This window comes from Sarcophilus harrisii, chromosome 2 (genome assembly GCF_902635505.1).
Source record: "Sarcophilus harrisii chromosome 2, mSarHar1.11, whole genome shotgun sequence".
NCBI classification, from domain to species: domain Eukaryota; kingdom Metazoa; phylum Chordata; class Mammalia; order Dasyuromorphia; family Dasyuridae; genus Sarcophilus; species Sarcophilus harrisii.
This window is the reverse complement of record NC_045427.1, coordinates 484,866,278-484,885,817: the sequence shown is the minus strand read 5'-3', so window position 1 is coordinate 484,885,817 and position 19,540 is coordinate 484,866,278. Positions and strand designations below refer to the sequence as shown.

General features: G+C 38.4%; 1 protein-coding gene across 2 annotated transcripts; it reads right to left on the bottom strand.

Annotated features, from left to right (window-relative positions):
- Positions 1 to 592: 592 nt before the first annotated feature.
- GFI1B (growth factor independent 1B transcriptional repressor) lies at positions 593 to 17,615 on the bottom strand. 2 transcript variants are annotated; one of them, XM_012553979.3, is made up of 7 exons: positions 17,475 to 17,615; positions 8,881 to 8,999; positions 5,599 to 5,724; positions 4,271 to 4,533; positions 2,613 to 2,750; positions 1,918 to 2,182; positions 593 to 1,468 (listed from the first exon to the last, which is right to left on the bottom strand). In XM_012553979.3, exons 2-7 carry the CDS (start codon positions 8,978 to 8,980, stop codon positions 1,290 to 1,292), a joined length of 1,071 nt encoding a protein of 356 aa, XP_012409433.1. In that variant the 5' UTR covers positions 8,981 to 8,999; positions 17,475 to 17,615; the 3' UTR covers positions 593 to 1,289. The 2 variants fall into 2 exon arrangements, with proteins under 2 accessions (XP_012409433.1, XP_023350086.1); XM_023494318.2 differs by having other exon boundaries at positions 1,918 to 2,083.
- Positions 17,616 to 19,540: the final 1,925 nt, after the last annotated feature.

Below are 19,540 nucleotides of genomic sequence, written 5' to 3'. Positions count from 1 at the left end.
GCTAGAAATTTCATTTCTCCCTGTCTTTATTAATCATCTTTATTATTATTATTAAAGATAATCATCTTTATTAATCAGACTTGTAGTCTGAGAAAACATAGTCTACCAACAGTTTCCAACTTAGAATATTTGGGTTTAAAAGCACACAGAGTTTAGAACTGTAAGGGCAGAAGATTCAGGAATGCCATCTCATGCAAATCATAGATTAAGAATGGAAATATCCTTCAGAGCCCCATTGTCTGCTTGGCTCCAGATTTGTATTTATGGCTGAGGAAGGCACCCAGGTATGTTTGGCCTTCCTTTGTTTAATGCCCCTAACTGCCAGTTGAAGACCAAGGGTGAGGAGTGGAGTGAAGAGTGATATTTAGATCTTGAAAGAGTGAGATTTTAGAATGCATTCCCTGAGAAATAACAGTTCTTCAGGATAATGGTGGGAGAGGAGCAAAGATGAGAATGGGTGGTAAGGTGTAGGAAAAGTATGGAAGAAATCCAGGGAGATAAGCCATCAATTCTTAAGAATGAGGGTCCCAGAATATGTCTCATATTAGATCCTTAGCTAAAGGAAACACAATGACTTTAGAGATCACATACTTTTTTTAAGTTTGTGTTTTATTTTACAACGTCCAAAAGGATGGAGTATAGAATACAGAAGTCTCTGCTGTAAATACATGGTTCTGTCTCCTAAACAGAAGGGCTAGGATTCTAATGGAGAATTGTGCCAGCTGGGACTGGTCTCTTTTGTTTCCTACTAAAGTCAAGGAGTCACACCAATTATCTCTTAGGAAAAAAAGAATTTAAATATCAAGACCAAACCCATCACAGAGCCTTACACAGAGAGTACACTCAAAAGTTAATTAAATCAATGAATGAATGAATTTGTAGCTAGAGAAAAGATGGTGGGGGCTTTTCCCTCTGCCTCTTTTAATCTCTGGCTCCTTTCACTTCTATCTCTCTGAAGTGAATCAGATCCAGTTCAAGTTCTGGTTATGGAAATTGCTCTAGCAAATCATGTCCAACATATCATTTTTGTGACTCCCTAACCCAATCCCTTCATTTAAATTTAGGAAACTGACATTCAAAGATATTAAATGATTGGTCCAAGATTCACCGAGAGTGAATGGTAGAACTAACATTTGAGCCCAAGTGACCTGGCTTCTGTTTTGTGTGTGCTTTTTTCTTGTGAACTGTCCTCAATACTGGAAGAACCCAAAATGCGGAGGCATCCAACCTCTCTAAGGTTCAGCAGGGAAGGTCCTGGCCAGCTGGGGTTTCCAGTGAGGAAGCATCATTCATTTAAGGCTGTGCTGGCTCTCCCGGTGGCGGCGGAGATCTACCTTGCGCTGGAAACCTTTGGCACAGAGCTCACAGCTGAAAGGTTTGAAGCCCGTGTGTTTGCGACTGTGGGTGATCAGGTTGGAGCTCTGGCTGAAAGCCTTCCCACACACCTGACACTTGTGGGGTTTCTCTCCTGCAAGAAAAAGTTGAAGGGGTAGTTTTAAGAAATTAGAGCCTAGGCATTGCTGCTTTTAGGTTTTTCTAGATGCCAGGATTCTCCTTGATCTTTAGCCCTCCTACCCCATTCTTAGGACTTGGCTTCTCTTCTAGAGTTTGGGGTGGGAGGAAGGGTATTGATGTCACAAGTGACCTTGCCCAGCCCTCCCTCAATGAAATCCAGTTCACGTGCATGTCATGGCATCACCTCCCTGATGTCAGGGTCCTTCTCAAGAACAATAACAATAAAACCGAAAAAAATTGGCACAGGCCAATTTTAACCAAAGGTTGTACACCCTCCACCCTCCCATGCTTGACAAAATCAGGCCCAGAAACATTCTTGAGGGAAGAAGAATATAGTCTGGGATGAGGCGAATGCAGCGGCCAATCTGGGCTCTGGTGTTTGTGTGGGCGTACTCAGCTTACCAGTGTGGATATAGGTATGCTTCTTCATGTCCGACTTCTGGTGGAAGCGCTTGCCACAGTACTGGCAGGGGTAAGGCCGTGTGTCCGAATGGATGAGGAGGTGGGTGGACAGGGTGGAGGAGCGCTTGAAAGCTTTGCCACACATCTTACATTCAAAGCTCCTCTCCTGCCGGAGGAAACGGGGCCCCGGTGGGTCATGTGCAGGCGGGAGCTCAGGGCCGTTTATTGTGAACGTTGGAGCAGGACTGGACCCAGCGGGGAGCCCCTGAGGAACAGGAGACTCAGTTGGGATGACTTTCAGAACACTGGGGACGTAGGAAATTGGGGGCCCCATTTATGTCTTCATGGGATAGAAGGGAGAAAGGTGTCTCTACGTTATAAGCAAATGTTGTAACAGTAGTCACTATATGGATGCCCTACTTATTTTTACTGATTTCGAGGGTTTTGGCCAGTGCTTTCCTATCTGGAGTTTTGCCACGTGTAGTGTGTTCTGCTTTCTGTCTGAGGACTGGGGGAAGAACGAGGGAGATGTGTTGTTGGTAGAAAGGTAACAAACTGAGGCAGATAGAGAAAGGAAGATGGTTGAGTTGTGGGTACAAAAGAGGACTCCCTATCTGTCTTTTCTCCGCTCTTCTTACTTCTCCCAAGGGGAAAAACTTTCTTCCTGCTCCTTCTACCCATTCCAGACTACCTACCTGGGAGTGTATGTGAGCATGCTGCTCAAGGCTTACTGAGTGGCCAAATGTTTTGCCACAAACTTCACAAGCAAAGGGTCGAGTTCCACTGTGGGCCCTCCGGACATGAACCTCCAGCCCATGGGGGGTAGAAAATACCTGCAGGGAGGTAGGAATGGGAGAAAGAAAAGATAGTGGTGAGGGCTAAGATGCTTCCTCTGAGTGCTGATCCTTCCATGGATGCACTGACTACTGGTCTGGTGGATTTCATGAGTAAAAAACAGTTAAAACCTTGGGCAGCCAGGATTATTCTATTCTACTTCTCCATGAAAGCAGTGGGAAGAGCCCCAGACTGAATATAAAGAAGCCCAACAAGAATTCAACAAAGTCTTCAGGGCAGCTAGATGCCTCAGAAGGTAGAAAGTGGAGCCTAGAGTTAGGAAGATGGGTAGTTCAAATGTAGCTGCAGATACTTTCTAGTATACATGATCCTGCGCAAGTCCCTTAATCTGTTTGGCTCATTTTCTTATCTGTAAAGTAGGGACCATAATAGCCCTACTTCCTAGAGTTATTGTGAGGATCAAATGAGATAATAATTATAAAATGTTTATCACAGTGCTTGTAACATAGCAAGAACTATATAAATGATAGCTATCATTATTGTGAAATAAGCAGAATTAGAAAAGTAATATGCATAATGAATGAAAATGGACAAATAATAAACAATAGAAAATAAATACTTTGAAATGAAAATAACCAAAAGATATGAAAACACTCTGCCCCACTCTTTTCTCTATAGAGATTAGGGGCTATGATTGTAGAGCAATGATAAACTCAGCCTTTTTTTATATGTTGGTTAATTTTTATCACACAGTTTCTTTTTCTCTCCTTTATTCTCACTTTCTGGGAGGGGGCAGGAAGAGGGAAATATAGATGTGATCTATAAATAAATGATATTCACAAAAATTCCTTCTTTTCTCCTTCCTTCATTCTTTCCCTCCCTCTTTTCTTCCTTGATTTCGTCTTTCTTCCTTACTAAACTAATGGTTAGGAAACTTGGGTTTGAATCTTTAACACAAATTCTTGGTGTGATGTTGTCAGGCAAGTGTCCTCTGTACTTTTGTTTCCTCATCTATGAAATGAAGGAATTAACCACCTAAGGTAAGAATTCTTAACCAGAATTCCTGAACTTTTAAAAATATGTATTCTGATAACTTTCAATATTATTGGTTCCCTTTGTATTCCTTTGTGTTTTAAAACAGTATTCTGATCAAGGGTCTGTCCATAGGCTTCACCAGACTTCCAAGAGTTACTAAAAAGGTTAAGAGTTCCTACCTTACAAATTAAGTCCCTTCCATCTCTAATATTACCTATTTTAAATTAAGCCTCTCCCAGTTTTGATATACTATGTTCTACATTCTAAGATTTTCCCCCTTCCCCATTCTGATAGTCTAGATTTTATGTTCATAGGTCCTTTAAAATTCCATAGTTATTTGATTCCTACCCTAGCTCCACAGTCTTCCAATTCAAAATCAAGACAAGATAATTCAGGGACATCCTATGATAGAATGGGATATGATAATAAGAATGAAGATAAGCATGATAAGAGTCAGAAAGACCAGGTAACCTATTCTGACTTGACATCCAAAGTGCATCTCTTGTTTCCTCTGATGACTTACCTTATTGCACTTGACACAGTGATAGGCATCCATGCCAGGGGAGTAATGTAGACTGTAGTCCAAGGGAGGGTCAGAATTGGGGATCAGTGAGTTGCCATACAAGCTTACTGAATTCTCCAAGAAGGCAGACTGCATGGTGGATGTAATCTGTCCATAGCCATAAGGGGAAGAGAAGGAATCCCAAGAGAAGCTGGGTTTGTAGTAGTGAGGTGAAGCAGGGGATAAGCAATGGTCCTGAGGCTGGTGAGTCAAGATGGAAGTCTCTGGAGGTGTGAAGAGGGGAGGGACATGCATCAAACACTCACTACCACACAGTTCTCCTACTTAAATAGGCAGGGTACTGAATCTAAAAAAAACAACATAGTAATATCCCACCTACCCTCAGTCCTAACTAAAGCCTACTTCTGCCAAGTACCCAATGCCCTATCTTGAGTGGTAAGGGACACTGGGATGCATCTTGTTCAGCAAGCATTTAATAATAATAAATCCCAAGCATTTAATAAAAGCAAACTATGACTAGTTGCTTAATATGAGGAAACACGGGTAGTTGCTAAACAGTTAGTCTTGGAATCTAAAAAAACCTGGGTTCAAGATTTACATCTGATATATACTGACTGGGTAACTCTGGGCAAATCCAGAGTCACAAGTCCCTTAACTTTTCACTCCCCGCCCCCAAGCACCTCTATAAGTTTCAAAGAGGTGACTACATATACTGGCAGAGGGAAGTGAAATTGTAGGTCCAGTCTCTAGCTTATTCTGATTTTAATCTTACTATGTTCCAGGTAATGTGCCAAGTTCTAGGACCACAAAGAAAAGCAATGATGGTTCCTGCTCTCGAGGAACTCACATTTTTGGGAGGAGTCAGCATTTAAATATAAAAAATATATAGACTAAATGCAAGGTAATATCAAAAGGGAGGGCACCAACAGTTGGAGAGACCAGCAAAGGCCTCCTCCAGAAGGCTGGATTTAAAACTGAGTTGAAAGAATTGATTTTCTATCATACCTCCTCCTTTATTCTTCTAGCCCATTTAACTCAGGCATATCTCCACCTCTGCTTTGTCTTGGACTGGGCCAGTTCTATCCTCTTTAACTCTCTTCCCTGTTGCCCCAGGCTTCAAGAAATTAAGACTACAACCCTCTAGGTCCTGGATACTCTTTGGAAAAATCACTTTTAGGTTAGTTATTCATGCTTTTTGGAAGTAGTACAACTTTGCCTGACACCCATCTCTTCTTCCCACTCCCCCTGGCCCCAGGGTGTTGATATGGTAAATTAACCTTGGGATTGGGAAGAAAGCCAAAAAAAAAAAAAAAAAAAAAAAAAAGTACCTGGAACTGAAGTTGTTCTGGTCTGACACTGTTCCATATTAAGATCTTTTTGGAAGTCATTCCATTCTGGACACTGGCTTGGGCTACTAAAGTTTGTGGCGTCCCCTAGGACCTGGTCAGTGGTAACTGCAAGGAAAAAACACTTGGAAAGTTACCATCCTTTGGAGATAATCACATTATGGGGGGAAAGGGGGAAGAGGTTGTTGCTGTTTTTCCTTCATTCTTGAAGAGGACCATGACATCAGGGAGGTGATGCTGTAACTTGTAAATGAATTGGATTTAAATGAGGGAGGCTGTGCAAGGTCACCTACCTTATCTTCCTCCCCAGAGCCATGTGGGGCCAGTTGCCAGATATAGATCAAGATGACTGGAAAGCTAAGGTCTTCAACAGGTTTCAGTTTGACTGAGACAGTGCTCAATCAGTTATTAAGGATAGGTAGCAAAATAGACAAAGAATCTCCCCTTTCACTTAAAAGGAAAATCTAAATAAATAAATGAAAGGGTGAATTAATATGGAAGGGGAAGACCCTCAGATTTTTGGCCAAAGCAGAAATGATTGTTATTGACATTCAACCTGAATGGAGGAAGGTACTCAAGGAAATTCCATTTTAAGGGAAAAACCCTGGGTAATAGCAATCCATTGTCCTCTAACCAGAAGGAAAGGGAATGGGGGGAACAGGGGAAAATGGGACTGAAATTCCAACTTCTCTTCCAGGAAGTCTTCCCTAGTCTTTTTAGTTGGGAATATTTACCACCAGCAGCCTCATTCCCCCAACCTTATAGAGACATTTTGTTTTGTGACTCCCTAATGCACTTATCATTTTATTTTATGTATTGTTGTATGTTAACCAGTGAATGTCATATCTCCTCACAAGAGTATAAGCTCCCAGAAAGCAGGGACCATTTCATATTTAAAAGTTGTACCTCCCCCAGGTACTTAAGAATTGTTTGATAAGCAACAAATTGATTCATTCACAAACACCTATTGTTTATACAACATAGTATTAGGTGCTAAGGGACTAATAAAACTGAGATAAGATGAAGTCCCAGTATTACAGTACTCATAGTATTAGCTTGGGGGATCGGAGGAACATATAGAGCTTTACAAGGCAAAGTGTTATAGGAGTTCCTAGGATTTATGTGAAGTTCAAAGTCACAAAGATGATATGCTTTTGACTTGGGTTTTAAAGTCAAAATTCAATATAAATTGAATAGGGAAGGATGGGGAGGAAAAGCATATGGCCACAGGGAATGATGTCATGAGCCTAGGTGGAAATGTAAAGAGAGCACTGGGTTTATTCAGGTTGGGGAAGGGAACAATCTATTTTGACTGGAGTAGGATCAAGAAATTTAGAGCTAGATCAGAATTTAAAAGTCATCTAGATCAGTGTCAAACTCAAAAAGAAATGGGGACATTAAAGTGTAGATAAGGATACCAACCAGCTACCCATAGATTCCATTATCTATACTCTATTGTATTTTTACTCATTTTGTTAAACATTTTCCAATTACAGTTTAACTTGGTACTGAACCATGCAGCCCAGTAATTTACTTTCACACTTCTGATCTAGACCAACCTCTTCAATTTACAGATAAGGAAACTGAGTCTTAGAGAGATTCAAATGGGCTGCCCCTGTCACACAGATAAATTGCAGACTTGGAATTCAAATCCAGATGTTTTACCTCCATATCTGTACATTTTTTTTTCAAGGTACCAAACTTCTTATGAGTACAAGATAAGGCTGAAAAGGCAAGCTAGCACCAGATTACAGAGGGTATAAGGGACTGAATTTTACTTTATAAACAATAGGTCACATTACAATTGATTTCATATATGTCGCAGGAAGCAAAGATAGGAGATTTTCCTTCACTTCTCCTTTTTTCCTGAACAAAAGTCCTCTAAAGGCTCTCTGCTTGGAACCAAAGCATCAAAAAAAGGGAGGGGAGACATCAGAGACTTCCACCAAAAAATCAGCCGAAGCTCTCACTGCTTCCCAAGGAACTTACATTGCGACTAGAATCACAAAATTTTAAATTAATTATTTTTTTCAAATAGCAAAAACTTCCCTCCTTCCCCGTCCCCCTCTAACCTTTCAAAGAGGAAAAACAAAACCCCTGTTAGCATATTTATTCAAGTAAAAAAAAATTCCCAAATTAACTGAGTCAAAGAAAAGTTTCATTTTCTTGAGTCTTTTACTTCTTTAACAGGAGGTGGGTGGCAAGTTTTATGGAGTTTTGTTTGTCTTTTCAGTATTGTCACTGTACAAATTGTTCTGGTTCTGCTCATTTAATTCTGTTTCAGTTCACATAAATCTTTCCAGATTTCTCAAAAACCATCCTCATAGTACCCTAGTATTCCATCATATCCATCTATCCATAAATTGTTCAGTTATTTCCTGATAGGCATCCCTTCAATTCAGGGTCATATATCTGGATCATATATTCATCTAGTTCAACTCCTTTTACAGCTAGGGAAATAGAGATCTAGTGAGATTAAAAATGCATATAGGTAATAAGTAGTAGAACTATGTATATGAACCCCTGACTCCATCTTTAGCATGTGCTTTCCACCATACCACATCCCTGAAATTCTAGAAAGCTTTCCAGAGCAAATGAAATCTCAAGGATTCCATTATTCCAAGGTATTAGAAAAGATTTTGAAAGACTGATGAATATAAAGCTTAGGGATCAAGAAAGGAAGGAAAATCTTGATGTGTGAACCTATTGCTCTTCCTCCTTTGAAATTCTTTTTGTTGTTTTGTCCTTTCTCAAGAGGTCCATGACATCAGGAAGGTGTAATGTAAATTGTAATTTGGATTTAAGTGAGGAAGGGCAGTAACCTTGTATAGTCACATGCCTCACTTTGCCCTCCAGAGCTATCTGAGTCCAGTGGCCAAAGATAGATCAGGATTACTGAATGTGGCTGTGGATACAATGGGAGACCTCGGCCTTTTTAAACTAAGTTTGACTGAGGCCGCACCCATTTAGTGATTAAGGCTAGGTAACTATAGAAGAAAAAAAATCTCCTCTTTCTACTAGTCCAAAAAAAAAAAAAAAGAAATCTAAATAAATCTGGGAGGGGAAGACCCTTAGGGTTTCTGCCCAAAGCAGAAAGGACTGTTATTTACATTCAATCTGAGTCAATCAGGACCCAAACAATGATCTACTGGGACTAAGACTGGGATTTATAGGTAGCCAATCAATGAGAATCAGAGTGATTTTGATTTTAGCAATGAACTCTAGTGTATACCCAAGAGGGCCCAAAAGAAGTCTTTGGCTCACCTGAGGGGGGTGTGTAAACCCAAAATAGATCATCATGCTGAGTTCGAGGCTTATGGTAAGTGTGGGCCTTTTTACTCTTGACCAGGAAGGAACGAGGCATGTTTAATACCTTTCTGGAGCTGAAATAAAAATAAAAACAATAACATTTTTGTTTTTAAATGTTTTTTTTTTTTTGTTTTGTTTTTTAAGCACAGTTGTCACAATAGTCCTGGAAAATGTCAGGCAAATTTTGTCATCTTAATTTTACAATAGAGGAAACCATGAGAGTAGATTTGTGTGACTTGCCCAAGCAAAGGTAATAAAGTGGTGGTCATGGCTGGGACCCACATTGTCATCCAGGGCTCCTTCCAAAATTAGCAAAAAAAAAAAAAAAAGATTTTTTTTTTTTTTTCCTTTTCCACCACCTCCTCTTGGTGGACTTGCATTCGTCCAATACTTTGTAAACTCTCCTCATAAAAACCTGTGAATTAGGGAAAATCATGTTATCTCTATCTTTAAAAATGTTAAGAGATGAGAAATTCAAACCTTCCCATTATACCACACTGCTCTTCAAAATTGAATAGTTATTGCATGAGACCTCAGAAGTCTACAATGAAATCAGAGCTAGTATTTTCCTCTTATGTGAACCTTAACTTTTTCCAAAAGGACAAAGGAGTGGGGAAGAGACAAGGATTCCCAGTTTTCAGAGGGAAAAAGAAGCTTCCAGTCTTATTTCTCTCCTTCCTTCCATCCCAACTCAACCTTCTCTTGACTGGGAGTCCTTAGAGGATAATAGCCAGAACAACTAGAGATTAGTTTTCACTCTGGGACCTGGCTTCCAGCTATTCCCTTTAGAAATTATTCTGGATGCTTCAACTTCCTGACCCCTCCCCGGTTCCTTTAACCCCAGCCTTTTGTCTGCCCTACCTCTCCTCTCCCCAGCTTCTAGCTTCCTCTTCTCTTGTCTTGTGGCTTCTCCAAAGTTCTTCTGGATCTTCGTTCACTTCTTGCGGAGGGACTTCCTTTAATATTGGAGGCTAATCCTTATACCTCCTCCCTTTGTGGGCTGGGTTGCCATTGTTTCTTTTCTGCTACTAGGCCACCACCCAATTTCACATCCCATTAACACCTTTTAATTCCCTTAAACAGAAGATTTGAACAAAACTAATCTTTTGTCTTTGGACACTCCAGAAACAGGGCAAGTGGGTGTGTAAGCCTGCTACTACAAAAACCCAATTATAACTGATTTCATTCTATCAATTGAACACTCACTTATTAAGTGCCTACTGTATGCAAAGAAAGTACCTCGAAAACACCATGTAAATTGTACTGTAGTCTTCCTCTAGGATTAAAGACAAACTATACATGCAATATCCATTTTCATCCCCGATACTCCCCTGCAGCTGGATGCTCAAGTGACTGCATTCCTAATTCTTGAGTCAAGATTGACCTGAGTTCCAATGCAATCTGTGTGATCCTGGGCAAATCACTTAACCCAATTTGAGTTAGAGATGAAAACCACAGATGGGGTCACAAAGAGTGGATATGACTGAAATGTCTGAATAACAACAAAGTGAGATAATATTTGTAAAGACCTGGCATAATAGTATTAATTAAGCTGAGCCCCTCATTTCCCCATACTCCTTTACCCCCAAGTAGCAGTTAGTCTTTTCTCCTCTAAGGAGACTCCCCATCTACTCTACTTTCCTCTTGAAGGTACCTATTTTAATGTACATGTTGTCTTCTCCATGAAAATATAAGCTCCTTAAGGACAGAGATGATTTTTGTTTTTTTCTTTGCTTAATAAATGTTTTTTGATTGTTTTTTTATCACTGAATAGTTCAACAAGGGGATACATATAGTTTTAAAGTTTACTTTCTGTGGCTCTTCCCACTAACCTAGATACAATTCTTGATTGTTTCCTCACTTTCTTTCTACCCCATTTTAAAAATGAGAAAATTGAGAATAAAAGGATTGAATGATTTACCTAGGACCACATGATTAACAACAAGGTTCTTAGTCAGTCAGTAACCATTTATTAAGTGCCTTCTCTGGGTCAGGCAACTTGCCCAACTTGATATTACAAAGAAAATATAAAAGACAACCTCTATAATCTAAGGAATACCCAGTTTAATGGTCTTCCCTCTTAACAACAAATCTAATATTTTATTCCTTAGTTGGAACATTATCTTTCAATACTTGGTAACATACTAGCTTGTTTAATGTACTGTATACATAGCTTTTTCTTGTATCCCTTATGCTTAGCCCAGTGCCTGGCATAAAATAAGCACTTAATAACTGTAGGTTGACATTATGACATAACAGATATTTAATAAGTGCTTATTGCATTAAATTTTTCTGACAACACCATTTCAAATATTTCTGAAATTTTTCTATAGCTCACTGAGCTTTGAGTCTGATATCTGTAAAGCGCGGGAAAAAGGATTGCAGTACCCTCATAAAGTAAGCTCTGAACAACACTTTTAGGGATGGGATGGGTGTTATCCACTGATAAAATATCTGGCCCAAAGAAGGAGTGTAGGTGCGAGGGAGATTACCAGGAGCATACAATATCAAGCTTTGGTCTTTGGGGCAGTTGTAGGAGGTAGGAAGAAAGAGCTCCCTGAATCAGGAAGGGAAAATGAGGCAACACAGAAGACAACTGTACCCAGAATTTGCCTATTTTCTCAATGTCGTATTCCTTACCTCCCAAACCCAGTAAGAGTATTTTCCTTAAGCAAGAACCCGGGAAAGAAAGATGGGAAAATATTTTATATCTTCTTTAACCAAAAGTCTTTGCACAAATTTCCAATCTTAATAAGGACAAAAGATGGCCCATCCTGAGTCCCTTTAACCTGCAAAGCATCATCTTCCCATGATAGCCAAAGACCTCCTATATCTTTCATGATGCCTGGGTCAGGACAGTAGAAAGAACACTGGTCTAAACATCAGAAGACCGGATTGAAGTCTCAATTGTGCCACTTACTGGCTATATGACTTTGGGCAAGTTGGGTTAACTCCCTGGGGCCTCAGTTTCCTTTTCTGTAAAATAAGAGGAATTGATTAAATGCTTTTAAGAAATCCTTTTGGCTCTTAGAATCCAAATTCCAAGGGGAAGGAAAGACGATGAGAAGGCTTTGGATATTATCCCTTACCGGCCCCTGTCAAGCAAACAGAACAGGCTGGCACTGTAATCACCCATACTTTCCTTGCAATAAATTCCTTATCTCCTAGGGACACAGTTTTCCTCCCCTTGTTCCCCCCCCCCCAACACACACACACTCTCCCCACAACCCCTCCCCTCTTCCTTCCCTCTTCCTCCAACTTTGTCCTTCGCTAAGTTAGTTTGGTCTAGCCAAACATGAGACTAAATCCCTGACTACTAAGAGTAGTCAGGTTCTGGTGGGCTCAAGGAGAGAAATGTGTGGGGTGTGGAGGACGGATTTGCATGAAAATTTGCATTTGTTCCGGCACACTTGGGTGGCATACCTGAAGCTGCTACCACTGTAGGTGAAGCAATTTTGGATCTCCCCCTGTCTGACTTCAGGGAAAGTTATTCTTATTGTTCTAAATGCTTTTAATCGGAGCCATTGAAGCTTTGCCAATTAGGTATTGGAAAATAATTACTCTTGTTTTTTAGAGCTTCATGAAAAAAATCAAAGTAATCCAGGCTGAGAAGCCTCTCACTGCAGAGCTGTATAGATGCTTCTCCAAGGATATGTAGGCAATGAAAGAACAAGATCTAAAAAGAGATTGACTCCAAAGAAAACCAGAGTTTAATTGTGAAGCTGGATAATTTATTTCCTTTTGGTAGAGATGTATCTCTGGTTCAGATACGAATAGCTGAAAGTGGGCAATGATATGTGTGGGGAGGGAGGGATGTGTGTGGGGTGTGTGGGGTATATGTGTGTGTGTGTAAAATGGGAAGGGTTTTCCTAAGTGGGAGAGTTAGAATTGATTCGGGAGGATTGATAGGACAATTTACTATACTTCTATTTCATCTATGAAAACACCAGAGAATGCCCATAATGTTTTACCTTCGGGAGGCATATTACATCTGGGACTCAACATAGCTACCCCTTCCAAAGCCACAAAGAAATACCACTTAGGGCAGGAAATAATGAGGAACCTCACTGAAACCAGAGGACAAGGGAATACTGGTGATTTTTCATGTTTTGGATCACATAGGACACCTTCCGCTGGCAGATTGGCATTTACTTGTAGTAAACCTTCAATGTCCAAATCAAATCCTCCTGAGATTGTCTGCTCTCTTTTATATATGGGAGAGAGAGAGAGAGAGACAGAGAGAGGGAGAGAGAGAGAGAGACAGACAGACAGACAGACACAGACACACAGAGAGAGAGACACAGAGAGACAGAGAGACAGAGAGACAGAGACAGAGACAGAGAGACAGAGAGATTAGATTGTAGATGGCCTATTCTCCTTTATTGAATTTCAGAGCTAAAAGTAACTTTAGATCTCATCTAGTTCAACCTACTAATTCTATAAAGGAATAAACTGAGGTCCAGAAAGATGGAGTGATTTGCCCAAAGTCATAACATAGAAATGGAACCAGTTCTTCTAATAGCTAATCCAGACAGAAAGGCCATATAAATGCAAAATTTTCATGGCAGTATTTTTTTATGGTAGAGAAAAAAACTCTGAAAATAAATTAAGAGCCTATTGCTCAGGGAATGGCTGGAAAAATTATGGTATATGAATAAAATGAAATATTTGTGCATTAAAAATGACAAGTATGATGAATCCAGAAAAACAAGGGGATATTTATAGGAATTGATGCAGAGAAATGTAAGTAGACCTAGGAGAACCACCTATGCTCACAACAACGTGGTCCCTTGTATCATCAATCACATAGATGAAAGCAGCAGTATAAGACGGCAAAACATGGATTAATGGTAATGATCAATCTCAAATTCTGAGAACAAGTTAAAAATCCACTTCAGTTTCTCTCTAGGAAAGAGGTGAGAGAATGTGATTGTTGGAGTCAGGAAATGCAACAATTGTGTTAGTTATAATAGTTTAGCTGTTTTTATGTACTACCAGAGAAGGTTTAATGGAGAAGGGGGAAAGTATATTGGGAAATGTCGATGAAGTCAAAACAAAAAAAGAAACAAAAATTTCCTGCTCTTTTCTTTCCCATGTAATTGTCTTTATACGAATTGCAAAACTAGAATTAATAATACTTGGGACCCCAAGTGAGACTAAACCATAAGTACAAATGAAATGAGAAATGCTTTAAAGGAACTTCCCTTTGCCCTATAACCTTCCCCTCCACCTCACTCCCCACGCAAGAAAACAGGAACTAATCATCCATAATGCAGTTAATTAACAACTATATAGCCAGTAAAACAGTTCTGATTCACATGGATCTATCCTGGCAAAGAGCTGAAGGCACAGATTGTGAAAGAAGGCATCTATTTCTTCATAAAGCAAGTGTCTTGATCTTATCAGGTGTGGGGAAAGTCAACCACTGTTAACTTCTCTTCAGAAAACCTCTATTCCTGAGAAATCAGTCCCTTCTCCTCAATTAAACTATGTAGCATTTTGTTTCAATACAGAGTTTCAGCTGATCTTGGATGCATTATGGTACCATTTTCGGTGTGGACAAAGGTATACAAAAACAATGTGATTTGTTATACAAGAGCATGTTCAATTTAGGCAACAGAACTGAGATGGGTGACATATCATACATAATCAGTGTAAGTACTCTAATGTAATAGACTTGAGGAGGAAGCAGAGAAAGTAGTAGAAAGGATAGTTGATTCGAGTTCAGAAGGATAGGATTCAAATACCAGTTCTATCACTTGTGTGACCTTGGGTAAGCCATTTAACCCCTCTCAGCCTCAGTTTCCTTATTTGTAAAATGAAGAGATTTGATTAGAGAATCTCTAAAAGCCATTCTAATTCTATGAGCCTATGAATTTGAGGGGTATCAATTCTCTATGGGCCTCAATTTCCCTCTTTATAAAATGAGAAGATTGGGCTAGCTGATCACTCGAGGTCCTTTCCAACTTGGAAAACCTTTGAGTCATATGACTCATATGACAGACCCACCTGAAAAAGAAACTTGTATTTTGGGGTTCCCTTTTAGGAAGTATTGGGTAATTCTCACAGTATTTTCTCAGGGTCAGTAACATGGAACTATTTTGACTTCCTTTGTGTTTAAAAACTATGGAAGCCCTCCAGTGGTAAGCTTCCTGAAAAGAATTTATGATATACCTTTAGCTGCAGAAGTTAGAATAGTATGTTACTTTTAGAGCCGTTCTATAGAAAGTGATTGTGCTTATTCCCCCCCCTTTTTTTTTTTTTAGATTTGGAAGAGCTAGTATATAGTTTGTTCATAAACTCCCAAAATGAATGCATATTTAAAGCATACAAAATGAAAAATATAGCCTTTAGATCTCTAAGTAATTCCCATAGTTTTTAAAAATATATATTATTACCGTAGTAAAAGGAAGGAAGAAGGAAAGAAAAAAGGAAATGAAAGAAAAGAAAGAAAGAAAGAAAAAAAGAAGAAAGAAAGAAAGAGAAAGGAAGAATGGAAGGAAGAGAAAGAAAGGTAGGAAAGAAAGAAAAAAGGAGAAAGAAAGGAAGATACTAAGAAATTCAAGAGACCTACAAACAGATTTCTATGGTTTGTGAATTTGAATGGGAAAAATATTTTGAAAACTGTATTTCAATATCATTGGTTTCTTCTGTAATTATTCTAAAAGCAGTCCATAAATTTTGCCAGATTACCAAAAAGGTTCTGTGACACACACACAAAAAAGGTTGAGAATCCTTGATCTAGGCTAAACTGAGGCAAATCTTTCTTTTGTTCCAGTTAAAAGTTAACACAAAGTGGTTTATATACTATGCCTCATACAACAAACTTCCCACAAGTTAGATTGGAGCATACTTTCCCAGGAAAAGTTAGGGAAGGTTGGTCCCCAGAATTTTATGATACCCTTATCACAAACAGATTTGTCTTCAACTTGCATCTCTAGGAAATACAGCACATTTTTTTTTAAGAAGTAGTTTTTTTTTTTAAATTCATCCATCAAATTTTAAACTGTCTACAAAACCTCAGAAGTTATTTAAATTTCATTAGAAGGACCAGCACTGAAATCTTTTGAAACCTCCTTGATATACCTGTTCTTTTATAGGTAAGAGAGGTGGTGGTCAGTTCCAACCCAGTGAATTATTTTTAGTTATCATTATATTATCATAAGCCTAGAAGTGGACCTAATGTGATCTCTACCCTTTCATTTCTAAAGACTGCACACTTTTTTTTTTCTGAAAGGAAGGTTGAAAAATTGTAAAAATCACAGGGAAAGCAGATATGGTCACAGCACCTCCATATCTATGCAACACTTTAAGAAAGTATTTCCTTTGCTCACCAGAGTCAGGAAATCAGGTGTTGGATCTTAGCAATTTTTACAAGTTTTGCCAGAAACAAGTTCCTCTGTAAGACTTTTAAAAGTGTATCTATTAGTACATGGAAGAACACAAAGGTGTGTGAGTTTACACACTGTAGGAATGCTGTGAACATTTGTGGGATTAGCACAGAATCATAGGATGTTAAAACTAGGATAGACCTTAGAAATCATTTACTTCAGTTCCCTCATGTCATAGCTCAGGGAACAACCATAGAGAGGTGATGTGTTTTGCCCAAAGATAATAGCAAAGCTGAGACTAAAATCTTAATCTTCTGACTTCCAGTTTAGTACACTTTAGTAGATAAACATAAGCATTTATTAAGCACCTGTTGTTATATGCCCAGCAGCAGGATAGGTGCTGAGGATACAATTACAAAAAAAAAAAAAAAAAAAAAAGAAACAATAAATGGTTTTTTAAAAATCTAATGGAGAATGTTAGCATGTTTGCCAGTGCATCTATCTGTAGAGGTAAGTACATGCATATAACATATTTGAATATGAATAATATCCATAAAGAGAGTTTGTAGCTTGCTTATATATAAATCATAATATTATATATCAAGAGATGGAATGGACTTCAGAGGTCATCCAGCTATAGAATCAGATCAGAAGACCATAGATTTAGAGGTAGAAGGCATTTTAGGGATCATTGAATTCATATCCATTTTACAGATGAAGAAACTGAAGGCCAGAGAGGTTAAGTGGCCCATGGGCAGATCAAAGGGATTTGAAAATAAGTTTCTGACCCCAGAGTTAGTGCTCTTTCTATTATATCAAATGACATAGACTTAGAATTTTAGAACTAAAAGGGAGCTAAGAGGTTAGTAAAATAGTATCCCTTTATTTCAGGGATAAGGAAATTCAGCCCCAGAGACGTTAAGTGATTTGCACTAACTAGATCACACAGCAAATTAGAATCAGCACCAGCACTGTAAAACCTGCTCTAATTTCCAGTCTTTCCCATTATACTACAGCATAAAAACATGTAGCATTTCAGACCTAGCTAATACCTTTCTAAACACTTTCGTTTCCATAATCTTTTAAAGCCATACTGTTTCCCCTGAGTTCTTTGTAAAGACTACAACAAGAGCCACACAATGATTACTGCTAAAAAAAAAAAAAATGTCTAAGACATGCAAATCAAAAATCTATGAAATCAACTTTTAAATCATTCACCTGTTTGGGAAGTAGAGGTTCAAACTCTTTGAGTTATGACTTCAGTTCTTGCCAGAAGGATTTTTACAGCATTCTCTTTGGGTAAATTCTTCCTCTCTGTCAACTTTGTTACTCTCTGCTCAAACAGATACTTCTCCTTTTTTTTTTTTTTTTTTTTTCTACTGTTCCCCTCCCTGATTTTTCAATCTGATTATTTGTGTCAAAATCTGGCGGTGAAGTAACAGCCAATGGAGAGAGAGAGTTCTGGCTGTATTTGCTTATCAAAACTTTCCAGGAGTTAAGGAACGGAATTCTCAGTCCTAATCCTGAGCCCCTTTTAGCAGCAGCACCCTGTTTGCTTGAGTTCCTGTATGATATTTATAAAGAAAGTTCTAAGGAGTGACAAACTGAATACAACTTTAGAAGAAAAAAACTAGTTTGCATCAAACCTGTTTTATATAGAGAACTAATATGATGCTTCTTTTTCTTACTGGGAAATTAGTTCCTTTCCTTTTAATCACACAAATATAACCCTGCTGCAATTAAATGTGTGAAATGCTAGAGTTTTACTCAAAAAGCTCTAGAAAATGGAAGCCATGATATCTAAATTCTACCCTTAGTTCCTCTGCTAACATGGACAAATGCTAAAATGGACAAATTAATTCCCTCTCTGACCATCATTTCTCTCACAAGAAGGGAGAAAAAAAGTTTAGATTTGATCAGAGGTTCTTAATGTTTTTTGTTTCATGAACCCCTCTGACAGTCTGGTGAAGCCTATGAACACCTCAGAATAATGTTCTTAAAAACATAAAATAAAATACCTAAGATTTAAAAAGAAGCAATTAATGCAAAATAGTTATAAAAATATTTTTAAAAAACAAATTCAGATATGAAATCCTGATATAAATGCTTTCTGAGCTTCTTTTCAGCTCTAACATTCTACTTTAAAGACCCATAAACTGGGAAAATCTATGTTCCAAGAGATTTTCCATTTTTGACATTTTTGGTTCTAAGGTTCCTTTCATTTTTGACATTCTGTTATCTAAGTTTCCTTTTTGCTCTAACACTTTATGTTCTAAACTCTTTCCCAGCTATGATAATTTATGTTTTAAGATCCCATGATTCAATAATTCTTAATTAGTTTTGATTATTGTTGCTGTTTGTCCTTTCTTTTTCAAAAAGGACTAATGACATCATGGGGTGATGTTTTGACTTATCCATGAATTGGATTTAAGTGAGGCAGAGTTGCACAGTCAACAGCCCCACTCTCTCTTCCACCCTACCAAAGAAACATTACTCTGAAAGACAATACTTTTAAGAAGAAACCTTATATATAAGAATTACTAAACTCAAATGCACAGAAGGAGCAAGATGTTTGTTGAATGTCAGTTCTTAAAAGCAAACCCTCTTCTTTGTTTTGGTATAGGGTGAACCTCTGCCCTACCTTACGGACCAGATACATAACTCCTTCATCAGAGTTTTGATATTGTAATTGTACTACATCATACTATTTCCTTAGGAACTGCTTGTGATGCCACCTGGTGGTGAAAGCAGGAATGAAAGAAATATATTTTAACCATGAACTGCAGATTTACAGTCATATTTGATGAGACCAGGAGTTTCTATTAATCCCTAGAAAATCTTCATTTTTTCCCTATAAACAACCAGCAGTTAAAGAGGAGAAGTTCTTGCAAAAATTGAGCTTTTGCACACTTAAAATCTCACACTTTGGCAAATATTTTCCTTTTCCTCATTCTTAGTCCTCCTCTTTTTTCTCTTTCTCCCTTTCCCCCCTCCCAATACCTACTTGCTCATTTATTTATGTAACCAAGCTTTGCATGTAAAAGCTGTTCACAAAACAGAGGACTGTTAGGCTGATTTGCATCTTCTTAAACCTGGGTGTTTGAGGGATTATGTTTCCCTTACTATGAAAACAAGTTGATGACAAGAAGTCCCAACTTAAACTGAAAGTTCAAGATTCTGTGTAAAGAGGAAAATGCTGAATTAAATTATTAGCAACTTTGAGTGATGGTTAAAGGGATTGAAAATGAAGTAATACTTAAAATCATCCAAGTTTTAGTACAAAT

Coding starts and splice junctions, on each gene's coding strand:
- GFI1B (XM_012553979.3), bottom strand. CDS start 8,980: ATGCCTCGTTCCTTCCTGGTCAAGAGTAAAAAGGCCCACACTTACCAT. Junction 2,183..2,612: donor ATGCTCACATACACTCCCAG/GTAGGTAGTCTG, acceptor CCTGTTCCTCAG/GGGCTCCCCGCTGGGTCCAG. Junction 1,469..1,917: donor GCATACCTATATCCACACTG/GTAAGCTGAGTA, acceptor TTTTTCTTGCAG/GAGAGAAACCCCACAAGTGT.